We start from the raw sequence: 26,855 nt of genomic DNA, 5'->3' as shown, positions 1-26,855 counted from the left end.
GAAAATATAATTTGTATAAATAGCAGTAAAATAATTTATTCTGTGTGGTTGACATTAAAAGTGAAAGTTGCTCAGTCGTGTCTGACTCTTTGCGATCCTATGGACTGACTGTAGCCTGCCAGGCTCCTCTGTGCATGGAATTCTCCAGGCCAGAATACTAGAGTGGCTAGCTGTTCCCTTCTCCAGGGGATATTCTCAATCCAGGGATCAAACCCAGGTCTCCTGCATTGCAAGCGGATTCTTTACTGTCTGAGCCACCAGGGAAGCCCAAGAATATCAGAAGGGATATGTACCCTATCCCTTCTTCAACTGATCTTCCAGACCCAGGAAACGAATCAGGGTTTCCTACATAACAGGTGGATTGTTGACAGGGTGAGCTCCCATTAGTGACTTGAAAAGTGACAAATATATGAGTTACTTACTTTGAAACAGCTACTGAAGAAAGAAATGGATAACATTTACTAAAAAACAAAAATTCAGAAAAATTTCAATCTTACTTGTCAAGTTGTGAAGATGGCATTAAATTACATTCAGTTCAGTTCAGTCACTCAGTCGTGTCTGACTCTTTGTGATCCCATGAATCACAGCACGCCAGGGGCTCCCTGTCCATCACCATCTCCCGGAGTTCACTCAGACTCACGTCCATCGAGTCGGTGATGCCATCCAGCCATCTCATCCTCTGTCGTCCCCTTCTCCTCCTGCCCCCAATCCCTCCCAGCAACAGAGTCTTTTCCAATGAGTCAACTCTTTGCATGAGGTGGCCAAAGTACTGGAGTTTCAGCTTCAGCATCATTCCTTCCAAAGAACACCCAGGGCTGGTCTTCTTTAGAATGGACTGGTTGGATCTCCTTGCAGTCCAAGGGACTCTCAAGAGTCTTCTCCAACACCACAGTCCAAAAGCATCAATTCTTTGGCACTCAGCCTTCACAATCCAACTCTCGCATCCATGCATGACCACAGGAAAAACCATAGCCTTGACTAGACGGACCTTTGTTGGCAAAGTAACGTCTCTGTTTCTCAATATGCTATCTAGGTTGGTCATAACTTTTCTTCCAAGGAGTAAGCGTCTTTTAATTTCGTGGCTGCAATCACCATCTGCAGTGATTTTGGAGCCCCCAAAAATAAAGTCTGACACTGTTTCCACTGTTTCCCCATCTATTTCCCATGAAGTGATGGGACCAGATGCCATTATCTTCGTTTTCTGAATGTTGAGCTTTAAGCCAACTTTTTCACTCTCCTCTTTCACTTTCATCAAGAGGCTTTTTAGTTTCTCTTCACTTTCTGCCATTAGGGTGGTGTCATCTGCATATCTGAGGTTACTGATATTTCTCCTGGCAATCTTGATTCCAGCTTGTGCTTCTTCCAGCCAAGCATTTCTCATGAGGTACTCTGCATATAAGTTAAATAAGCAGGGTGACAATATACAGCCTTGACGCACTCCTTTTCCTATTTGGAACCAGTCTGTTGTTCCATGTTCAGTTCTAACTGTTGCTTCCTGACCTGCATACAGATTTCTCAAGAGGCAGGTCAGGTGGTTTGGTATTCCCATCTCTTGAAGAATTTTCCACAGTTTATTGTGATCCACATAGTCAAAGGCTTTGGCATAGACAATAAAGCAGAAATAGATGTTTTTCTGGAACTCTCTTGCTTTTTCCATGATCCAGCAAAACTCTCTTGCTTTTTCAGCGATCCAGCAGATGTTGGCAATTTGATCTCTGGTTCCTCTGCCTTTTCTAAAACCAGCTTGAACATCTGGAAGTTCACGGTTCACGTATTGCTGAAGCCTGGCTTGGAGAATTTTGAGCATTACTTTACTAGCGTGTGAGTACAATTGTGTGGTAGTTTGAGCATTCTTTTGGCATTCTTTGGAGTTGGAATGAAAACTGACCTTTTCCAGTCCTGTGGCCACTGCTGAGTTTTCCAAATGTGCTGTCAGATTGAGTGCAGCACTTTCACAGAATCATCTTTCAGGATTTGAAATAGTTCAACTGGAATTCCATCACTTCCACTAGCTTTGTTCGTAGTGTTGCTTTCTAAGGCCCACTTGACTTCACATTCCAGGATGTCTGGTTCTAGGTGAGTGATCATACCATTGTGATTATCTTGGTCGTGAAGATCTGTTTTGTACATTACCAACAGCCAAAATATTTAGGAGGAAATCGCTATTAAAAGTACAGTTTAGAAAAACTTGGCTTCCTTGGTGGCTCAGACAGTAAAGAATTTGCCTGCAATGCGGGAGACCTGGGTTCGATCCCTGGGTTGGGAAGATCCCCTAGAGAAGAGAACAGCTACACACTCCAGTATTCTGGTCTGGAGAATTCCATGGACAGACGAGCCTGGCAGGCTACAGTCCATGGGGACGCAAAGAGTCGGACACGACTGAGCGACTTCCACTTTTGGTTCAGTGATAAAGAATCAGCCGGAAAATGCAGGAGACACAGGAGACATGGGTTTGATCCCTGGGTTGGGAAGATGCCCTGGGCAAGAAATGGCAACCTACTTTAGTATTAAGAGAACTACAAGACTGGAATTTGGAAAGTCAAAAGAAAAGAAAAAAGAATTCAGAAACTAATAATACCATTCGGATAGCATTAGAACCCAGGCTCTTTTGGAAATGTCAATAGAAAATGATTTTTAAAAGGTTATGAAAAAGAACTTTCCTTGGCAATTACTAGAGATAAATGTGTCTAGAGTAATTCAAGATAAAGATGGCGTGCAGCCAGACTCACTAGTAAGTGGTTCTCACTGGACTCAGGCAGGCAGGTAAAGATGCCTTGTCTAAATAAGCTAATCAATGGAAGTTGTGTTAACAGCTGTTCAAAAGCTTATCTTCTCTTTTTACTGATGTAGACAACAGGTTTTGAAAATAACATTTAGAATGTTATCGTATGTTAAACAGAAGCAATAATAATATTCTTCCAAGTCAATATACCACATCCAGAGAGCTAAAGCACTTCCACGTGGATAAATGTATTTAAACATGTGCTTTCTCTTTTTCACTCTATTATTCATTTATTTCCCCAAGTTATTTTTAGTTGATGCAACTTCATATACTGTGAGCAACTATACGATAAACAACTATTTGTGATAATTTAGCAAGAATCTTAACACTATTAAACAGATAATTTTAGCAATAACCTATAACATACAGTCCTAAAACCTGTGAATTTCAACATGTCTTGCAATCTATTCTGCTGCTGCTGCTGTGTCGCTTCAGTCGTGTCCGACTCTATTCGACCCTGTAGACAGCAGCCCACCAGGCTCCCCTGTCCTAGGCAAGAACACTGGAGTAGGTTGCCAGTTCCTTCTCCAATGCATGAAAGTGAAAAGTCAAAGTGAAGTTGCTCAGTCGTGTCTGACTCTTAGCAACCCCATGGACTGTAGCCTACCAGGCTCCTCCGTCCATGGGATTTTCCAGGCAAGAGTACTGGAGTGGGGTGCTATTCTATTCTAACACAGACCAAATATGGTGAGAAACGTGTGTGTGTGTGTGTGTGTGTGTGTGTGTGTGTATGTATATATATATAATTGGCAAAGTTTAATACTTATCTGACCAACAGCTGCTTGCTGTTTAATTGCTTAGCATTAGGAAACTGGAAGGTGACGAGACTATTTAATGTCAAATAGTAATTAGGAGCAGATAAATACGGTTCCTTAGATCTCTGCAGTATCTAATCTATATAAACATCTTGCAGTGATAACTCATAAATGATTAAACAAAGGTCAGACACATTAGAGGAATTTGCATCATGTGCCCAAACTTAATTTTCCACTCAATTTACTTTTTAAAAATGTTGATGGGATAAAAACAGGTCAATATGACTTAGACTTTAAATCAAATCTTCTTTCTTGTGTTGAAGCATAAAAACAGCAACCTCAATCACCATAAATGAAAGCAGTAGAACAGTTATTATAATTTACCAAAACACGCACACATGCGGGGTACAGGATAATAATTAAAAGTCACAGAATTTTCTCCTCAAATCTACTCCAAAGCCCCATACACATGTCCCATACTGGCTTTCCTCACTACATCCACAGAAATTAAAGATGTAATTATTCTTCTAAAGGAAACAATAGACACTGCACTCTAAAGAACCGTTCTCCTCGCAACAGAGAATGAACTCTTTCATGTCTATAGAAGCTCACTTAGAAAATGGGGAAGTGGAATGGGGGCTCCTTTGATCTACAGGTCAGCAACACTGTCGATGAATCTGCAGGAGCATTTGGGCTCCAGGAGTGGGTGACTGCTCTGAAGCACATTCTGAGGGCAGAGTGAGGCTACAGGTTACCTGCATAAACTGTTCGGACGTTTTAAAAAACTATACTTTCTGGTAAATGATGTAGAAAATGTGACTGAGTTGGCAGTGATTCAGACAATCAACTATGAGAAATTGATTCTCACTGAGCTAGGATAATGATCCTGACTGTGAAACGAATGCAAAGTGAATATACTGCACTACAGCGGAGAAGAAAATCCAATTGTGTGAGATTTTAAGTGCCCTCCCTGGAATCCTGGTTAGATCGAGTTTGGGTAAAATGCAACTGGACCGTGATATGCCTGTCCTTCTAAGAGCATCATATCCATTTCCACACTAAATTTATTACCTGCTTTTTAAGGATATTAATGATTAACACAGTATTTCTGACTTTACTGATCAGTAAAGAAGTTCTGCTTCAGTCAAGTAGGAAGAGACCCAGATACAAGGCCCTCAGACACATAAACCATTAGATCATTATATGAAATGAGGACATACAATGAAGCAGAAGACTTTCTGTGATGCAAAACAACTCATTCATCACACATAGAATTTTTAAAAATTAATTTAAATAAATTTATACTATACTATATTAATTAGATGTTTCAAGCCCCCTTCCCCCAACTCGGCTATAAAATAAATATATATTTAGTGTAGACAGGCTGGAAGATATGGACAAACAGAGATGAAAATAAAAGGCCCCCACAATTTCACTTTTCAGAAGAGACTGCTCTTAATACATTATTTTAAAAGATACATGCATAAAGCAAAAAAAAGACCATATCAAACACACTGGCTTTGGAATCAGCATTTTAAAAAATATTTACATGATAATTAAGAGATCTAACAGCTCTGTGTTGTTATCCACATCACTGAAACACAAGACGCACATGTGGCCATAAGGAGTCTCAAGAAGAGCACTGGGAGTCAAGCCCCAGCGTCAAGTTTCCAGTCTTCTGCTCAGTTTTTAAATCTGAGCAGGTGACTTCATCTTGTAAAATGAAAACACTATCACATCCCAGCTTTATTCACTCATGCCAGAAATAAATTGCAGGGACATACCAGGTGCCACTACCCCATGTCCAGGAGCAGAGGCTGAGCTTTGCTGGACCCACCAGGTGGAGATACCCAACGGCCAAAGTCAGAAAAACCCCAGTAGGCACTGGAGCAGCTGTGAGGAGATACCCCACGTCCAAGGACAAAGGAGAAGCCCCAGCAAGACTGTAGGAGGGGCAAATTCGCATTTAGAATCAAACCCGATTTCCACCAGAGCAGCTCAGAGGGCTCACACAAACCTTGTGTGCACCAGGAGCCAGGGACCCCACAGAGACTGAGACAGAACTGTGACTGAGCATCTCCTGTGGAGGCGCGGGTCGGCAGTGGTCTACCGCAGGGACAGGGGCGCTTGGTGTGGGCGTTATGCCCGAGTCGCGAAATCTCCCAATGACCACCAGGGAGCTGGTATCCGATGCAAACGCAAGAGAGTTTTTATCACCAAGCTCGAGCTGGGGCTCCCACCGTTACCGACACAGCGGCTAAGGAGAGGAGCCCTGAACTCTGGGTTACATTGCTTATATAGAGTATTCTCGGGCGAAAAATTCGAAAAACGGGAGTTTCCGGGTTGGGAGATGTCTAATTGGTTCCCTTCTGTGGAAGGGTTAGGTGTTGGGTTCTGATTGGTTCCCATTTCCCAGGCTTAATTCGAATTTCCCGGGCAGGTCATAAGTCCTGAACATAAAGTCAGGAGATCCTGATCTGGGATCTGATTGGCTCACAGATGGTGGGGTGAGGTCAGGGGATTTCCAAAGACTCTTTCCTCAGAACTCTAAAATGGAGTCTTTTTTTTAACAAAATGGGGTGGCTTAGGTTCTTCATGGGTACGGATTAAGTCCTATTGGAGAAGGTCACCATTAACCCCACTATAGAGCTTCCAGAACTTATATAGGACTGAGACTCTTGGAGGACACAACAGAACCTTGTGCACAAGAACCCAGGAGAAAGGAACAGTGACCCCACAGGAGACTTGCCTGTGGGTGTCCAGGAGTCTCCGGCAGAGGCATGGGTCAGTGGGGGCCTGCTGCAGGATTGGGGGCACAGACTGTAGCAGCACGTGCCTGGGATCTTTTGAAGCAGGTCACCATTATCTTCATTGCCTCCACCAGAGTTTGGCCCCAGGTAAACAGCAGGGAGGGAAAACAGCTCCACCCATCAACAGAAAATTGGATTAAAGATTTCCTGAGCATGGCCCCACCCATCAGAACAAGACCCAGTTTCCCCCTCAGTCAGTGTATCTCATCAGAAAGCTTTCATAAGCCTCTTATCCTTCTCCATCCAAGGGCAGACAGACTGAAAACCACCATCACAGAAAACTAACCAATCTAATCACATGGGCCACAGTCTTGTCTAACTCAATGAAACTATGAGCCATGCCATGTAGGGCCACCCATGACGGGTGGGTCATGGTGGAGAGTTCTGACAAAATGTGGTCACTGGAGAAGGGAATGGCAAACCACTTCAGTATTCCTGCCTTCAGAACCACATGAACAGTATGAAAAGGCAAAAAGATAGGACACTGAAAGATGAAACCCCCAGGTCAGTAGGTGCCCAATATGCTAGTGGAGATCAGTGGAGAAATAACTCCAAAAAGAAGGAAGAGAAAGAGCCAAAGCAAAAACAACACTCAGTTGTGGATGTGACTGGTGATAGAAGCAAAGTCCGATGCTGTAAAGAGCAATATTGCATAGGAATCTAGAATGTTAGGTTCACAAATCAAGGCAAATTGTAAGTGATCAAACAGGAGATGGCAAGGGTGAACGTCGACATTTTAGGAATCAGCGAACTAAAATAGACTGGAATGGGTAAATTTAACTCAGATGACCATTATATCCACTACTGTGGGCAGGAATCCCATAGAAGAAATGGAGCAGCCATCATAGTCAACAAGAGTCCAAAATGCAGTACTTGAATGCAATCTCATAAACAATAGAATGATCTCTGTTTGTCTCCAAGGCAAACTATTCAATATCATGGTAATCCAAGGCTACGCCCCGACCAGTAATGCTGAAGAAGCTGAAGTTGAATAGTTCTATGAAGACTTATAAGGCCTTCTAGAATTAACACCCAAAAAAAGATGTCCTTTTCATTATAGGGGACTGGAATGCAAAAGTAGGAAGTCAAGAAACACCTGGAGTAACAGGCAAATTTGGCCTTGGAGTATGGAATGAAGCAGGGCAAAGGCTAATAGAGTTCTGCCGAGAGAATGCACTGGTCATAGCAAACACCCTCTTCCAACAACACAAGAGAAGACTCTACACATGGACATCACCAGATGGTAAACACTGAAATCAGATTGTTTATATTCTTTGCAGCCAAAGATGGAGAAGCTGTATACAGTCAGCAAAAACAACACTGGAAGCTGACTGTGGCTCAGATCATGAACTCCTTATTGCCAAATTCAGACTTAAATTGAAGAAAGTAGGGAAAACCACTAGGACATTCAAGTATGACCTAAATCAAATCCCTGCATCACTGACTCGATGGACATGAGTCTGAGTGAACTCCGGAAGTTGGTGATGGACAGGGAGGCCTGGCGTGTTGTGATTCATGGGGTCACAGAGTCGGACACGACTGAGCGACTGAAATGAACTGAACTGAACTGAACTGAACTGAACAATTACACAGTGGAAGTGAGAAATAGATTTAAGGGACTAGATCTGATAGACAGATTGCCTGGTGAACTATGGATGGAGGTTCATGACATTGTATAGGAGACAGGGAGCAAGACCATCCCCAAGAAGAAGAAATGCAAAAAAGCAAAATGACTGTCTGAGGAGGCCTTACAAATAGCTGTGAAAAGAAGAGATACCAAAAGCAAAGAAGAAAAGGAAAGATATATCCATTTGAATGCAGAGTTCCAAAAATATTAAGGAGAGATAAAAAAGCCTTCCTCAGTGATCAATGCAAAGAAATAGAGGAAAAACAATAGAATGGGAAAGACTAGAGATCTCTTCAAGAAAATTAGAGACACCAAAGGACTATTTCATGCAAAGATGGGCACAATAAGGACAGAAATGGTATGGTCCTAACAGAAGCAGAAGATATTAAGAAGAGGTGGCAAGAATACACTGAAGAACTATACAAAAAAGACCTTCACAACCCAGATAATCACGGTGGTGTGATCACTTGCCTAGAGCGAGATATCCTGGAATGTGAAGTCAAGTGGGCCTTAGGAAGCATCACTACGAACAAAGCTAGTGGAGGTGATGGAATTCCAGTTGAGCTATTTCAAAGCTTGAAAGATGATGCTGTGAAAGTGTGGCAGTCAATAAGTCAGCAAATTTGGAAAACTCAGCAGTGGCCACAGGACTGGAAAGATCAGTTTTCATTTCAATCTCTAAGAAAGGCAATGCCAAAGAATGCTCAAACTACCACACAATTGCACTAATCTCACATGCTAGTAAAGTAATGCTCAAAATTCTCCAAGCCAGGCTTCAACAATACGTGAACCGTGAACTTCCAGATGTTCAAGCTGGTTTTAGAAAAGGCAGAGGAACCAGAGATCAAATTGCCAACATCCGCTGGATCATCAGAAAAGCAAGGGAGTGCCAGAAAAACATCTATTTCTGCTTTATTGTCTATGCCAAAGCCTTTGACTATGTGGATCACAATAAACTGGAAAATTCTGAAAGAGATGGGAATACCAGACCACTTGACCTGCCTCTTGAGAAATCTGTATGCAGGTCAGGAAGTAACAATTAGAACTGGACATGGAACAACAGACTGGTTCCAAACAGGAAAAGGAGTGCGTCAAGGCTGTGTATTGTCACCCTGCTTATTTAACTTATATGTAGATTGCATCATGAGACATGTTGGACTGTATGAAGCACAAAGTGGAATCAAGATTGCTGGGAGGAATATCAATAACCTCAGGTATGCAGATGACACTACTCTTATGGCAGAAAGTGAAGAAGAACTAAAGAGCCTCTTGAAAGTGAAAGAGGAGAGTGAAAATGTTGGCTTAAAATTCAGCATTCAGAAAACTATGATCATGGCATCTGGTCCCATCACTTCATGGCAAATAGATGAGGAAACAGTGGCTGACTTTATTTTTCTGGGCTCCAAGATCACTGCAGATGGGTACTGCCGCCATGCAATTAAAAGACGCTTACTCCTTGGAAGGAAAGCTATGACCAACTTAGTATATTAAAAAGCAGAGACATTACTTTGCCAACAAAGGTCTGTCTAGTCAAAGCTATGGTTTTTCCAGTAGCCATGTATGGATATGAGAGTTGGACTATAAAAAAAGCTGAGCACCGAAGAACTGATGCTTTTGAACTGTGGTGTTGGAGAAGACTCCAGAGAGTCCCTTGAACTACAATGAGATCCAACCAGTCAATCCTAAAGGAGATCAGTCCTGAATACTCATTGGAAGGACTGATGCTGAAGCTGAAACTCCCAATATTTTGGCCATCTGATGCAAAGAGCTGACTCATTTGAAAAGACCCTGATGGTGGGAAAGACTGAAAGCAGAAGGGGATGACAGAGGATGAGATGGTTGGATGGCAAGACAGACTTGACCGACATGAGTTTGAGCAAGCTTCAGGAGTTGGTGATGGACAGGGAAGGCTGGCATGGTGAAGTCCATGGGGTCTCAAAGAATCGGACACAACCAAGCCACTGAACTGAACTGAAGAATGTTCTCATCACATTCCTATTTTTCTTCCAGGGAAGAAGCATACTAAAGAGGCTGGAAGCATAGCAATTTTTCTCTTGCCCATAGGTTAACATAGCCGCTCTCTTTGCATGCAATAATCTTTCACTTGTGTTGGTTTAGTTAGCTCCTACTTATGTTTTATTTCAGTGTAAAGGAGCTTCCCCTGAACCCCTTAAGGTATGTAGGAGTCTACCACTGGGGTGTTTGTCACCCTTGGTAATCACCATAATTGGCATGATTGTGACTGCTTCCATTTTTCAATACATCCCTGGAACATGACAGTGTCTGGCTCATGTTATGTACCCAGTAAGTATGATTTCATTAAATGAATAATCTCAAAACTTTAAATTTCCCTTTGTCAAGGAATATATATGACAACACCCAGGTAGAAGGCAAGTCAAGCAATCAATAAGAAGTCAACTCCTTCACATTTTAATACAGATTAACTGAACCTAAGAATCTCATTCAGGATATATGGGGCACTATAGGTATGGGTCAGAGAAGGCAATGGCACCCCACTCCAGTACTCTTGCCTGGAAAATCCCATGGATGGAGGAGCCTGGTAGGCTGCAGTCCATGGGGTCTCGAAGAATCGGACATGACTGAGCGACTTCCCTTTCACTTTTCACTTTCATGCACTGGAGAAGGAAATGGCAACCCACTCCGGTGTTCTTGCCTGGAGAATCCCAGGGACGGGGGAGCCTGGTGGGCTGCCGTCTATGGGGTCGCACAGAGTCGGACACGACTGAAGCGACTTAGCAGAAGCAGCATAGGTATGGGTGCAAGTTTGGGATTTTTAGAAAAAAAAAACTATATGTTTTTAATTTAAAAAGTGCTGCAAGGAGTTCTTATTTACTAGAAATGCTAATGAAATATGAAAGAAAATACCTATGTAAAAAAGCTAGACTAGCCATTAGTTTCTTAGAAATAATCCAGTTTGGCATGTGCCAAGTTTTGAATGTGCTTTGATGCTGATTCTGGGTAGTTCTGGTATTGTTTTAATTTCCAAATGGCAAAGGGCTCTAAAATACAGCTTTTCTTGTTTTCCAATTAAGATTTATTGCCATTTTCTATAAATTTCAGCTATTATACATACACATTGTGCATAAATTTGTTTTATATATTTACATAAATATATCTGTAGGTAAATATTCATACATACATTTATATTATGCTTATAAATACCTACATATATTCAAAAACATAAATACATTTATGTATTTACACATAACTAAGTCTACAGCTATAAATAGTGAAGTGAAAGTCACTCAGTCGTGTCCGACGCTTTGCGACTTCATGGACTATACAGTCCATGGAGTTCTCCAGGCCAGAATACTGGAGTAGGTAGCCTTTCCCATCTTCAGGGGATCTTTCCAACCCAGAAATTCAACCCAGGTCTCCTGCATTGCAGGCAGATTCTTTACCAGCTGAGCCACAAGGGAAACCCACACCTACCACACCTATACATATATATAGAAAGAAAGTGAAGTCACTCAGTAGTGCCCGACTCTTTGTGACCCCATGGATAGCAGCCTGCCCCAAGCTTCTCCATCCATGGGATTTTCAAGGCAAGAGTACTGGAGTGGGTTGCCATTTCCTTCTCATATATATATTTTTTTTTTCTTAAATGAATATACATTATTTTTACAATGAGAAATAAATGCAGTGATTTTCACTTTGGGGGGGAAACATATACCAGATCATTACTCTTGATACTAATCAAGATAATGGCTCAGAGCTCTACACTTCATTGATTTGATCACTGGGAGAAATGACAGGAGCAGAGAAATGGTCAGAAAGGTATCTATTATCTTATCACAGTTTCCTCAGGCCAGATATGGTCTCCTCTTTCTCAAAATTTTGTTATCAAAATTTACTCTGTTAAATTAGAGAACTAGGTAGTATCTTCTAAGGGAAAAGGTTTAGTCCAGGTGGACAAGAATCTGATTTTAAGTCCAAGGTTGCTCCTTCCTAGACAAGAGCCTGTCAATTGCCTCATGGGCTATGGGCAGGGGCTGGACTGGACTGGATGCCTGCACTTCAGCTGGCTTCATGTGAGTCTGCCTGGGGACTCCCAGGGTGGTCTTCTCATTTCAGCCTCTTTGAAAAGGAGCCCACCGTGGAGCTTGCTTGGGCTCTCTGTTTCCAGGACAGTGCCTGCAGGCATTTGAGAGGGAGTGGCTTCTTAGGTGGGGAGAAGCCCCGCAAACAGCTGAGAGCATCACAGGAAGCTGGACCGGCTGATGCAGGTTCTACTCTGCACTCAGCCTCTGCTGCCAGGCTTCTTCCTCAGTCACGGTAATTATCCCCCAGGGCCCCCGACTGCTTCTCTCAGTTCTGGCTTCCAACAAGTCCACCTCCCTAGGTTATCAGCTACTACTTTGAATCTACCTGTAAAAATCGTTCAAGTTCGCTTCCCTCTCCATGGAACCTGGGCACATACTGTTTGAGGAAGGAATCTAGACAGCTTTCAAGTGTCCCAGAATATTCTATGATAGTTAAGAAGCTCCCTGCACAGTTTGGAAGCTGGTTTGCCAGAGGCCACAAAGAAGCTCTAAGATCCTCTGCACTCCAGCCAAGAAAAGTTCCACCTCTGGCTCAGTCAAGGCATCTCTTAGCTGAACAAAACATACCACATACTTAAAAAAAGAGACCTGGTATTAAGAGGCAGCAGGATAGAGAGGTAGCCACATAGATATATATGTACATTCACTGGATAAAGGGGAAAAAAGTCAGTCCTAAACATATCTGAATATATTCAAAATAGCTTTTATAATTCTCTGCTTCACTTAATAAGAAATCTTTCTGAATGTAAAAAATGAGTCACGACTTCCTTGTTGGTACAGTGGATAAGAATCTGCCTGCCGACACAGGCGACATGAGTTCGACCCCTGGTCAGGGAAGATTCCACATGCAGCGGACCACCTAAAGCCCCTGCACCACAACTACTGAAACCTCACTCTAGAGCCTGCAAGCCACAACTACCGATTCTGTGCGTTACATCTGCTGAAGCTTGTGTGCCTATAGGCTGTGCCCCGCAACAAGAGAAGCCACCACAACTAGAAGGGATGAGTAGAGAATGATGATGCCAGGCTCTGCAACTAGAGAGTAGTCCCTACACATTTGAGAGCAAACAGGAGAAATAGCCAGATGTTCTCATCTTGAACTACTAAGGAACTTGCCCAATCCATTCAAGACTACCAAATACAGTCAGCAGGGTTAGTGATGAGGCTGGCATAGAGAATCTATGCAATTTTCATCTTACTCATAGGGGAATACTGCTGACATATTGTTTTATTCTTAGATATATTTATAACATGATTATTTAATTGTAATGCTATTCTGTAGCCACACCTTTATTTTTTCAATCCTAAAGTGATAATTTGCAGGTAAATAAATTCTGAGTTTTAGATTATTTAATGAACCCTATTCAGCCTCTCATGAAGCATTCTCTACTCATCCCTTTTAGCATAAGAAACATACATCTTAGCTAAACTTTTTAAAGATGTATAGATGATAGGAAATATCTGTCTATAATATACAATTAAGCAAGTCAACTCCCTCTAACCCTCTTGTGAGATTATCAGATACACCCAAATTTAATTTGTTTAATCTGTTTAGGCTCAAGTTAAGATACTGCCAACTAATGATCACTTGGATCTGTTCAAGTGATTGGATCTATTCAATCTGTAGTGTAATTGTTCAAAGAGATTTCGCAAAGTGAAACACTGATTTAATTCATGCACAATTAGGCAGAGTGTTATTAAAAATTATTTACTGAAAGAAAGTTGAAATACAGAGCAAACAATCTGGTCAGTCTGAATGTTAGGGACGACCAGGAAGTAAGTCCTCATGCTCTGATTAGATATCTGAGGCAGCCGCACACCTCAGCTCAGCACAGTCCCTACATCCTGACTGGTGAAAATGCAAAGCTGAGGTCATTATCCAACTACCTTGCCCTTCTTAGCTAAAACTAACAGGAGCATGTTGAAAACCTTTTGCTAGAATATACGTGTTTAAAAAATGAGCATGATACAATAGCATACAGTACGAGGTGAAGGTCTCCTGCCTCCAGCGGCCCTCCACAGTCCCATTCTTCAGGGGTAAACCACTGCCAACAGGGTGGTGTATAACCTTCCAGGTTTCTCTTCTACATCCATATAAATATATAATATTCTACAAAAATGAGGCAACTCTATACACAGTTCTAGAACGTGCCTTTTCATTCTTAAGTTGGAAATGAGAAAGGAACAGTCTAAGATAAGGAGCGATGATTCAGAGGAAAACATCACATGTTAAAAGAATTTTCAGATTCCAGATGTAAAGAGATGACCGAATGAGTCAAAAATCAGTCATTATTCAATACAGATTTAAATTTTCTTTCTGGGTTACCTATTTCTCCTAGGTTAAGAGAAGTAAAATTACTAAACCCAACTATCTCCAAAAATAAATGCCAAACACCAAACCACACAATACACAACCTTATATTATGGTTCCTTTGTTTTCCATAAGTAGTATCTTCTAGTCTATATATTTGTTGGAAATACTATTTAGACAGGATATTCTATTTGAGGAAGCAGAATCAGTCTGGCATTCAGAGCTTCCCTCCTTCTGAGGTGTTCAGTCACGTTTCTAGTAGTGACTCCTGTGTGGTCTAATGCAATCTTGTGCAGCCAATGCAACCCTTTAACTAAAACTTTAAAGTTCTCTGGGTTTAAGAACACTTGAAAATATACAATTTCCAGTTTCAAGCTGTCTTAAAATACGGTGAAAAGAAACATCTGAATATATGTATTTTTAAATCCGGGAAATCATTTCAATAGTGATCACTTCTAAGAAATAAGCAGTGGAAGTTCATTCATTTCTGATGATCTTCTCATTGCTTAAGGTGATAAGGTCTAACAACTCAGAGGGAAGACTTTAATCTTGTGATCATTGTGGGCTACATGTTCATGGTATATATTTAAAAAAAGACCAAATGACTTAGTTTTTTTTTCTTCATTGAATTGTCTTTGTATAGACATTGTTAATAGAAAATTTATCATTAATAGAAAGAAGGAAATTCATTTTCTGAAATCCTTACATGAAATGAAGTTACTAAGGAAAGAACTGGATTTTAGTGCTGATGTTCTCAGATTTACTATTCACTCTTTCATTGCAGAGTGATAAACTTTGCTCACCTCATAACAACTTTAAAAATGGGACTGTTCACTGTATTTACCAACCCTGCCATTTCTCAGCATAATTATAGGATATATCCTGAATAGAAAAGTTTTTTATAGTCGATGCTTAAAAAAACACAACTGAAAGAGTAATATCTTCTCCTCCTCTTCCACTCTGTTTCTCTATCCATCTGATAGCCAGCATGGATTTTTATTGTTTCTCCACATATTGCAGTTGTATATTTCTGAAACAACCTTAGCTTAAGAGATTCTATTTAAATCATATTTGATGTGCCATGTGACATTTTGAAATAGCTTATGGTAAAGCAATGAGCTCTCTTACAGGCAGATGTTATGATGCTCTTAGTAACTTTTATGAATAGAATTCTATATATACATTCAAGGGCAAGTCTTTTCTTCCAAGATTGAAGATGGTCTAACAGCTCAACAAGATAAGCTATTATGAACAAAACTAGGACTAAATGTGGTCAAAATCAATTTACTTCAGCTGTTCATCAATTAAAGTTAAGACTCTTAAAACTAATTTATCCTGAAATTTTATAGTTATCACACATAGTTTTTCATTTTCCAGGTGAGATAATAAGCATAGAAATTGAAAATACTACCAACCTTTATTGTATTAAAAATAAAAAGAGATAATATACTTAATATTGAATAATCCATATTTGAAATTCTTGACTTGGGTGTGATTTGCTTGGGAGAGAAGTGTTCATTTGGATAAAGGCTTTTTTTCATTTGTTTTCTTTTTGACATTCTATGAATTCAGACAAAATAATCAATCTACACTCAGCTTTAGCTAAGCAGCTGTAAAATGTCCTCATCTGAAACTGTAAGCAGGACCTGGAATCAAATCCAGAGAAACTAAGACACAAATTTATTCAAAAAGAATATAACACACCCTTTTACTGAAAACAAAAGTGAAACTAAGTTAAATAAATGGATTGTCCTTTTTTTTTTTTAACACCAGTTACTCAAGTCTACCATTCTTATTCAATTAACCATTAGCCCAGGCAGTATTTATTTACCATACATCCTCCCAAAACCCTAACCTAAACCCTGTTACTTGGGTTAATTTAAGAAATTAAGTAATTGACTGCTTTGATCTCCTTGTTGACCAAGGGACTCTCAAGAGTCTTCCTTAGCACCACAATCTGAAAGCATCAATTCCAGTTAATCCAAAAGGAAATCAACTCTGAATATTCATTGGAAGGACTGATGCTAAAGCTGAAGCTCCAATACTTTGGCCAGTGATGTGATGAGCCAACTCACTGGAAAAGACGGTGATGCTGGAAAAGATTGAGGGCAGGAGAAGGGGTTGACAGAGGATGAGATGGTTGGATGGTATCATTGATGCAATGGACACAAGTTTAAGCAAATTCATGGAGACAGTGAAGGACAGGGAAGCCTGGTATGCTTCAGTCCATGGGTTGCAATTTGTCAGACACTTTAATTTCTTGTTGCTAGTTTCTGAACAACAAGAAATTAAATAATTAGAAAAAAGCAAATTAAAAATAGGATTTTACTTTTGTCAATCAAGTTGACCAGGTTTTTAAAACAACTATGAGTAAAAATGTGAGGAAATGGATAAAAATGTGGGGAAAAACAATTTTCTAAAATTTGACCATTATATCAATATTAAAAACACTTGGCAATTTGATCCAACAACTCTCTTTTTGTTAAAGTCTACTTTTACTGAAAAAACAATTGCTCAAGGAAATAGAATTCGAGGATGTTCATTATCTTGGATATACAATAGCAAAACATAAACAAAATTTTACAAAATAATATATTTAAATAATTTAAAATGGCACAAAGTTATAGAGAGTCTTTGTTTTTATGTATTTCTCAAGATTAAAAATTAATAATAATAAGAATATCCTTATATATGTCATAATTATAAATGGGTAGATTAAAGGCAAGTCTTTCTATATAATGTCATGTAGAACTACCACACACCCATCTGCACAGAAGTCACAAGCTAGACATGCCTTAATTTGTTCAATTTTTCCTGCTTTAATGTATATCTTGATTATTCTGTGTTTTGATTTAACTTATTTCATCAAAAAGGTGATATAAATGGCTAATAAAAATTAAAATCCTGACTTCAAAAGTAACCAAACAGAACAAATTAAAATTAAAATGTCATTTTTTTAAGCACATCAGATTAGTGAAGATTTTCAAAATGACAGTCTTTAAATCCTGGTTTATTCAGTGGGGTCGTCACTTACTTATATGTAAGCACATACATGTTCTCTAGAGGCCAACTAGGTCATGTGTATCTAGAATTCTGAAAGCATTTATTTTTTTCTATTCAGTAATGGTATATCAAGGATTCTTTAATAAAAATGATAAAAATATAAAGCCATTTCTATTCATCTGTTTATCACTGTTTATAACAGCCTGAATATTCAAATATTAAAAATGAAACATTTATCTCATAGACTGTTACGCAGACACTAAGTACCAGGATCAACAAGGATTATCACTGAAATAAGGAAATGCTCAAAAATAATTACTAGAATAAACTGGATGCAAAACTCTAGGTAAGAAGCATATACACATAATATAATAATATAATATAAACATAATATAGTAAAAACTGTCCTGAAAAGAATATACCAAATTTTCTAGTGGATATACTTGGAGGGAGTAAAGAGTGGCTTTATATTCTTTGTACTTGAATGAATTTTTTAATTTCTACTTTTAAAGTAAGAATTAAAATAAGAAAATGCATGCCTCACTACAAAATTCATGGTGCTGCTGCTGCTGCTGCTAAGTCACTTCAGTCGTGTCCGACTCTATGCGACCCCATAGACGGCAGCCCACCAGGCTCCCCCATCCCTGGGATTCTCCAGGCAAGAACACTGGAATGGGTTGCCATTTCCTTCTCCAATGCATGAAAGTGAAAAGTGAAAGTGAAGTCGCTCAGTCGTGCCAGACTCTAGCGACCCCATGGACTGCAGCCCACCAGGCTCCTCTCTCCATGGGATTTTCCAGGCAAGAGTACTGGAGTGGGGTGCCATTGCTTTCTCCATGGTGCTGCTATCTTTCATCTATAAAACAGATTGGCTAGATTCATGTTAAAGGTCTTTTAATTTGATTCCAATTTATTAACCCAATCTTATCTCTAATGAGTACCCAACTCTACCACTGAACTCTATATCAGATGGTCATCAAACATGTTATGTTCCCTCCAGAGTCCACCCAAGCTCATCCAATCAGGCCTAGAGCTTCTCTTCTTTCCTAAGATTTTTCAATCATCATTTCTGATGGAACTATTTTAAGCCAACATCAGCTATTCATGATACTCTAAGTTAAGTCTGGTAATCACACAAAATCACCTTTAACCCTGATTCCAATTAACTCAGCACACTAATTCAGAAGGAAACTCCTTTTGAAGGCAAGACGACCATCATTATTTGTTAATATTAATCATAACAACAACTGTGATCATAACAAGCATAGCTGATAAGGTTTATTGAGAATTTTCTATTTACAAGGAGGCACTGTGTCAACTCCATTTAATGTTCAGAAAACTCTTTTCACAGATGAGAAAACTGAAACTCAATTAGGATACATACTTTTTCCAAGGCTATGTAGCTAGTGTGGATCTGAGATTCAAATCTAGCTCTGTCTGAGATCAATATACTCTATTCTGCCAATTTGCTAATGGAAAGTCACTAGAAATCATTTTGCATATATTTTTAGTGATTAACTTCATTCCCATGTAGCTAAGTTAAAATGATGTGTTGAGCTACAAAATTTTCTTTTACATATAAGTTCAGTTCAGTTCAGTTCAGTTCAGTCACTCAGTCGTGTCCGACTTTTTGCAACCCCATGAACTGCAGCACGCCAGGCCTCCCTGTCCATCACCAACTCCCGGAGTTCACTCAAACTCACATCCATCGAGTCGGTGATGCCATCCAGCCATCTCATCCTCTGTCGTCCCCTTCTCCTCCTGCCCCCAATCTCTCCCAGCATCAGAGTCGTCCCCTTCTCCTCCTGCCCCCAATCTCTCCCAGCATCAGAGTCCTTTCCAATGAGTCAACTCTTCGCATGAGGTGGCCAAAGTATTGGAGTTTCAGCTTTAGCATCAGTCCTTCCAAAGAGCAGATACAAAAAGCAATGATAATTTTCATTGAATTTCATTATATTCTAATATATTTACCTGTATAGGACCAGCCAATCTCTTCAACAAGTTTTCTCTGTTGTCTGTAGTATCCATAAATCCAATCTACAACCAAAAAAAAAAAAAAACAACTGATCAATGTGTAGAAAAATATATGTGTACAAATTTTAAAAAACATAAGAAGCCCAAAGCATCATTCATACAATAATGGTCCTCGATTACTCTTTTCTATGTCATCTTCACAATTTCAACTTCCACCATTATAGACTCCACCATCCCTGTTCTGGTAATTAGTGTAACTTTTAGCAGGGCACATTTTAAAACTGCTAAAGTTCAGGCAGAAACAAAGAAGGTATTCTGTGAAAAGCATGAGCAACCTAGAGGATTTCATCTCATAGAGTGACTAGGGTCAGAAAGGACAGCTCATTTTCTCTTTAGATTTTTCTTACCATTCCCTCGATTTAATACTTGAAATCCTACTAACTAGTGATGCTTTTCAAGTTACAACCCAAGTTGTATCTGTAAATGCTTTTAGGAGATCCAGAGGTTACCATGTTTTCAAAATTTACTTCTCTTATAAGGCACAACAAAATTAATAGTCTTGAAGAAATGGAAATTTCAGTGTGTGTGCGTGTGTGTGTGTGTGTGTGTGTGTGTGTGTTGGCTGGGAGAAAGCTTGTGTTAGACGGTGTAAGTGAATTTGTCTCTTAGAGGAACAGTGATGCCTGAGGGTGATGATAATCCAGTGGGAAGCTTGGGGCATCGTAAAATATGGACTCTTCATGACTTAGAGAGAGAAGCTCTAGTTCTTGAACATGGGGCAAGGGCTACAGAAGGGAAAATGGATGGAAGCCAAAGGCTCACTCTGTATAGTTCAGAATTTTGCCTGGAGTCATGCCTGTACCCAAGAAACAGGGACGTTATGATCCATTCTCCTCGTGCTATTGTCCCTTTATTCCAGCCTGTCTTAACACTAGTATGCCATTTCAGCTACATTGTGAGCAAAATACATCTTTGTGAGCGAGGCTTCGAAGCTGATCAGTGTTGACAAAACTGTTTCTGTAGAAAAGGCGACAGGAATTTCCTGGTTGCCTGGTGGTTAGAATTCCAGGCTTTCACTGCCGTGGTGAGTTCAGTCCCTGGTTACGGAACTGAGATCCTGAAAGTCACATGGCATGACCAAAAAAAGAAAAGGCTACAAAAAGCTAGTTTACAAATGAACATGTGGAACATTACATATTCATAAATTGGGGTTCTGTCCATATGGTTTTCATTTGAATACAAGGATTTATTTATACCATACTATAGATATACATACATATTATATATATTTCTCATCAATTTTGAAGAGAGACTTATTTCCTCTTATTCTCTTTACACAGATGTTTTTTCCTTTTTTGACAGTTCCCAATTTAAGGGAGGCAAATATCTCAAGGACGTTTCAGAAATTATTTTTCTTCTATTCCATGTTATACACAATCTGATTAGCAGAATATGTCAATACATACTAAAATTTTAAAAAACTTAAAAGCAAGCTATCTTACAGAAATACACATTCTGAATCCATAGATTATTGAAAACCAAAACCTACCTTGGAGAAAGCAAAAAAATTGTTTTAAAAATTTCTCTACCCATAAATATAGGTAAATATTCTATTGGCTATGTAGCACATTTCAACAAACATTTGTTTTGATAATGGTTTTATTGAAATATGATTTACACACCTTACAATTCACCCAGGAAAGTGTACAACTTAATGGCACTTACTATATTCACAGAGTTATACAATCATCACTACAGAAAATTTTAAAACATCGTTATTATCTCCCAAAAGAAACCTCATACCTTTAGCTGCCACCCCCAACCCCACCTCGACCTCCATTAATTTATAGATTTGGATATTCCAGATATTTCTAAATACATAATCATGCAATACATCACTTTTTATGGCTGGCTTCTTTAACTTAGCATAATTAATGTTTACAGGGTTTATACATGTTGTAGAATATATGAGTACTTCATTCCTTTTTTTTTTAACTTTTTATTTTGTATTGGAGTATAGTCAATTAACAATGTTGTGACAGTTTCAGGTGAATATCCCCTGGAGAAGGAAATGGCAACCCACTCCAGTATTTTTGCCTGGAGAATTCCATGAACAGAAGAGCCTGGTGGGTGACAGTCCATGGAGTCGCAAAGAGCTGGACACGACTGAGCAACTAACACTTTCACTTTTCATTCATGTAACTGGGTTTCTCTGGTGGCTCAGCTGATAAAGAAATCCAACTGCCAATGCAGAAGACACAAGAGACTTGGGTTTGATCCCTGGGTCAGAAGGATCCCCTGGAGTAGGAAATGGCAACCCACTCCAGTATTTCGTGCCTGGAAAACTCCATGGACAGAGGAGCCTGGCGGGTCCCAGTCCACGGGGTGCAAAAAGTCAGACATGACTGAGCATGTATGCAGCCACATACACGTATCCATTCTCCCCATGCTTCCCTCCCATCCAGGCTGCCATATAACACTGCATGTGCTATACAGTGGGCCATTATTGGTTATCCATTTTAAATACTCCAGTGTAATACTTCATTCCTTCTTATTGTCTAATAGGATTCCATTGTTCGGTGACCAAGATGGCCTTAAAGCTCCCCTCAGCTTGACTAAACTTTGGACAGGCTACTTCCTAGCTCTATGTTTCTGACCTCCTATTTCTTCCAGCATTTCATTTAGAAAACTTATACATTCTTTCTTTGTTACTTTGAGAAGTAAATCTTTTTAAATAGCCCATATGCCATTCTACAACTAGGACTGTACTTATCAAGACTAAGGAAAACATCTCTCTGAAAAGCAACTATCAAATGAAATAAGCACCCTTATCTCCCATGTTCTGTAGGAGGGTAGGAGCCTAACTTCCATTGAGGTGTCTTGCTCCAAGCTGTAAAAACTACTTCTGTCATAATGATATAGGCTTATTTTTCTTTTGAGTGGAGCCAACTAGCAAATGCAGATGGCGGATGACTTTCTCTGATGTCCTGAATTACATTTACACTGGGATCAACCTAGCTCTCAAAACACCTTACCTTCTAGGCCTTATCAGAGTTGAGTTCAGATTCGGGTCTGCCTTCTTGCCCTACTGCAATTGCCTTGAATAAAGTTTTCTTTGCCTGTTTCATTTTGTATGCTGCAATTTTTGTTTTGATGTTGGCTATGCCACTTTCTATTTATCCATTCATCAATTGTTGGACACTTGGGCTGTATCCTCTTTGGGGCTATCGTGAAAAATACTGCTTTGAATTTGATTTTCTACTTAAAAATTAAACATTAGGCTCATAACCCATTTTTTAGCATTGTCCATAAAAGGGTAGTCATTTAAGGTTAAATTCTGGGGACAAGTGTTTTTTCATGATCAAGGAATACATACAACTAGATGTAAGGACCTCAAAGGTCATTTGATTCAGAATTTAACAGCCTACAAAAATTCCTATTTTAGAGATAAGACTAATTTTTTCAATGGAAATTTAAGTGGTTTGTACAGGCAAAAAGTGACAAAAATGGAAACAATAATCCATGATTCCTGCCTTCTACTCACTAAGTCTTCCCCAATATCAAGGGTTCCTAACAATCTGGAGTTACTGGTTATTCTCTTAAGTTCTCTGCCTGAGTAGGAACCTCTTCAAGAGAAACAAAACAAAACAAACAAAAAATTTACTGGGGTTGAATTTCCCAGCAGGAATTATTTGGGCAAATAAATTAAAGAGAATTGATCTTATATATATCTGATCTGACCTGGCCATCACTTGGAATTTTCCTCTGAAACTCTGCCCTGCCCATAGGGAAAATATTTATTCTCATCATTTATGTTTTGAATAAAAATATTTTTTAAAATGTAAAGACATTTTTGACATATAAATGCATTTTGGTGATTTCAGAAGACCAAATGCCATGTAGAACCTATAATTAACAAGTATTCCATTGAAAAAAATAAAACAGTAAGCTCTTGTTTTAATGATTCAGGCTAAAGGACGACAGCAAAATATCAGCAGATTTTAGCTTTCCTTGTAGGGCTTTATTGCTACACAATCAGCATTTGTCCTTGGTTTTTAATTACTTACATTAAGAAAGCTTTTTTCAATACAAGATTCCCAGGTGTTGGTAGCTCTCTTCAGTTCCTTTATGTATTGTTCCCTTAATTGTTACTTCAAACAATTCGTTACACATTCATATGCTAATTACATGGTCCTTGGGCGTGAGAGAGTACCCCACTTTTAAAATTCTACTTAGAGGTCTGATAGATGAGATGTGATAGCTCCAATGAACAAGAAAAAAAGAACCTAGGTTCACTTTTTTTTGTTGCATTGTATACTTTGAAAACCAGTAAATCCTATATCGAGTCTATCAAAGTGCTTACATATTTTAAAGTCAATTAAAATAATGAAATATAGAATTTTTTTTTGTTTCTGTGGGTTTGAGCTTCCTTAGCTTATATATTTTGTTTCTTTCTGTTTAAAAGTATTTGCTCCATCTGTTTCAGTGTGAGTGTTTTGTAGGGATAAAACTAAGAAATAAACTTCAAGAATGATTGATACACATGAAGCAGAGTAAGAACATAAACATTCGTAAACCTTTTTAAAAGGTAACTCTAAAATTTGTCCTGAAAAATTATTCTTCATGAAGGGGCTACCAAAATTGAGAGAAATTTGGTTTATATTATTTTAGGTAACTTTAAATGTCACTGCTTCAATCTATTCAAGCTTATACTTATTGTGATCATTTACTTATTTTGTAAACATTTATATGCCACATATGCCTTTACTTTTCTTTAGATCCACATAATGGAAATCAAAGTTTTGATAACAACTACAGGGAAGATGTATATAAATTCAGCATTTTTTGCTTATTTTTTTAAACAAAGAAAAACTCAAGGTGCTCATTTTGTACTAAAATATCACTACAAATATTCTGAACTATATAAATGCCTCTGATTTTTCCCTGAATGGCTAAAGAAAGTCTCTGCTTTATGCTGATCAACAATTCATCACCTGCATTCTACCATATAATCTAGCAGCCATGCTCTGACAAAACACACACACACACACACACACACACACACACACACACACAATGTTATTATGAGGCCAAATGTAAGTCAGAAAAGAAATAGAGTGGTCCACAGAAAAAGACTTCCCAGGTGGCACTAGTGGTAAAGAACCCTCCTGCCAATGCAGGGGACGTCAGAGACCTGGGTTCAGTCCCTGGGTTGAGAAGGTCCCCTGGAGGAGGGCATGGCAACCCACTCCAGTATTCTCCCCCTGGAGATTCCCATGGAAGCAGAAGCCTGGCAGGCTACAGTCCATACGGTCTCAAAGAGTTGAACATGACTGAAGCGACTTAGTAACACATAAGCAGAAAAAGAAACTTCAGGTAGAAAACAGCCACAGATAAAAATCTGAAGACTGGGATTCTGAAACTGGATTTCTCAAAGTAGACTTTTCCAAGGTAAATGATACTTGTATATTTCACAGCCTTTAAAAATATCACTAAGGAACTTCAGAGGAGGGGGAAAAGGAAGTCAGTTGATGGGAGAAATCTGGAAAGGTAGAGAAGAAGGAATAGAATTAGAGATGAATCTTGAAAGCTTTTGAGTATAGACTTTGATGAGGAAAGACTTGGGAGAGGGACCAAAATGTTTCATATAGAGGAAGGGCATTGATACCAAGAAGTGGCAAACCAGGGATTTGGGCAGCCAGCTGGGCTCTCCTATGGAGGCTGTACAGGTCCCTGCTGCTGCTGCTGCTGCTGCTGCTAAGTCACTTCAGTCGTGTCCGACTCTGTGCGACCCCATAGACAGCAGCCCACCAGGCTCCCCCGTTCCTGGGATTCTCCACTGGAGTGGGTTGACATTTCCTTCTCCAATGCATGAAAGTAAAAAGTGAAAGTGAAGTCGCTCAGTCATGTCCGACTCTTAGCAACCCCATGGACTGCAGCCTACCAGGCTCCTCCGCCCATGGGATTTTCCAGGCAAGAGTACTGGAGTGGGGTGCCATTGCCTTCTCCGTTATAGGTCCCTAGGGACTTATTTTTGGTGATGGCTCACCATGATACAAAGGTCACATCAATTTTCACTTTTTGTTTTCATCTTATCCTCTCCTCTTGTCTAGAATTCCTTTCAAAACAAGAAAAACATACTGGAAAGTGTTAAATATATTTTGTATATTGAGTATACTTTAAAGAAAAATATTAAATAAACAAGCACAGAAACGAACAAATATTTCTAACTGACGTGAAAGAGGTAGAGGGCAGTAGAAGAAAATAGGTCAGTGGCTACTGACCACATGAAGAAGAACCTGGAAAAGCCCGTAAACAGACTAGGATTATCAGAGTGATTGACAGATACGGATAAGGCTGACGTGCCAGTGATAATAAAGATTGATGGTCACAGGAGTCAAAACCATCAATTACTGAAAACAAAAGAAGAGCAGTCCCCTCTCAGAGAAGAAAAACAGTAAAATCAGAAATGAGTTTCTTTAAGGAGAAAATCAGCTGTGAACACATCATCTGGCTACAAAAGTCTTTTATTCCTTTAGATATTCTATTGTCAATATCTTTGTTTGTAAAGGAAGCTGAGTTTATGATTCAAGTGATCTAAACCAAAACCTTGATGAGTCAACCAAGGCAAAGTTTCCAAGCAAAATTAAATCTGCTATATTGTGAGTACACCAGAGAGTCCATAAAATCGTAATACCATTCATGGCAGGCTTGACCCGTGTATTTTCCTGTCATTCAATGTTGAGTATTAGTTTGCTTTTGAACTGTGTTAGCACATTTTTTTAGGGCTTCCCTGTGGCTCAGCTAGTAAAGAATCTATCTGCAATGCAGGAGACCTGGGTTTGATCCCTGGGTTGGGAAGATCCCCTGAAGAAGGGAAAGGCTACCCACTCCAGTATTCTGACCTGGAGAATTCCATAGTCCATGGGGTCTCAAAGAGTCTGACACAACTGAACGACTGTCACATATCCCATTTTTACCTATCTGGAATATATACTTGTATCCAGTATATATGCAAAGACATTTGTGAAACATAATTTAATTAATTATGGTAACTCAGGTAACTTGTTTAGTGCATATTTATAGTTCAAACACGGCACTTACTGTTAATTACTACAAATGTAACTTTTAAAAATACACATATATTCAGTTCAGTTCAGTTCAGTTGCTCAGTAGTGTTTGACTCTTTGCAACCCTATGAACTGTAGCATGCCAGGCCTCTCTGTACATTAGCAACTCCTGGAACTCACCCAAACCCATGTCCATCGAATCAGTGATGCCATCCAACCATCTCATCCTCTATCATCCCCTTCTCCTCCTGCCCTCAATCTTTCCCAGCATCAGGGTATTTTCAAATGAGTCAGCTCTTCGCATCAGGTGGCCAAACTACTGGAGTTTCAGCTTTAGCATTAGTCCTTCCAATGAACACCCAGGACTGATCTCCTTTAGAATGGACTGGTTGGATCTCCTTGTAGTCCAAGGGACTCTCAAGAGTCTTCTCCAACACCACAGTTCAAAAGCATCAATTC

General features: G+C 39.4%; 1 protein-coding gene across 1 annotated transcript in view; it reads right to left on the bottom strand.

Annotated features, from left to right (window-relative positions):
• PTPRZ1 (protein tyrosine phosphatase receptor type Z1) overlaps positions 1–21,166 on the bottom strand; it is a 143,051-nt gene extending 121,885 nt beyond the window's left edge. Inside the window, exons 1-2 of the mRNA XM_068972417.1 lie at positions 21,130–21,166; positions 19,324–19,389 (exon numbers count right to left, since the gene is read on the bottom strand). Of these exons, the coding sequence (XP_068828518.1) occupies positions 19,324–19,389; positions 21,130–21,166 (103 nt within the window). The remainder of the gene's footprint in view (positions 1–19,323; positions 19,390–21,129) is intronic.
• Positions 21,167–26,855: the final 5,689 nt, after the last annotated feature.

The sequence above is a fragment of the Capricornis sumatraensis genome, chromosome 5, assembly GCF_032405125.1.
Source record: "Capricornis sumatraensis isolate serow.1 chromosome 5, serow.2, whole genome shotgun sequence".
Lineage (NCBI taxonomy): Eukaryota > Metazoa > Chordata > Mammalia > Artiodactyla > Bovidae > Capricornis > Capricornis sumatraensis.
This window is presented reverse-complemented; position numbering and strand designations above follow the sequence as displayed.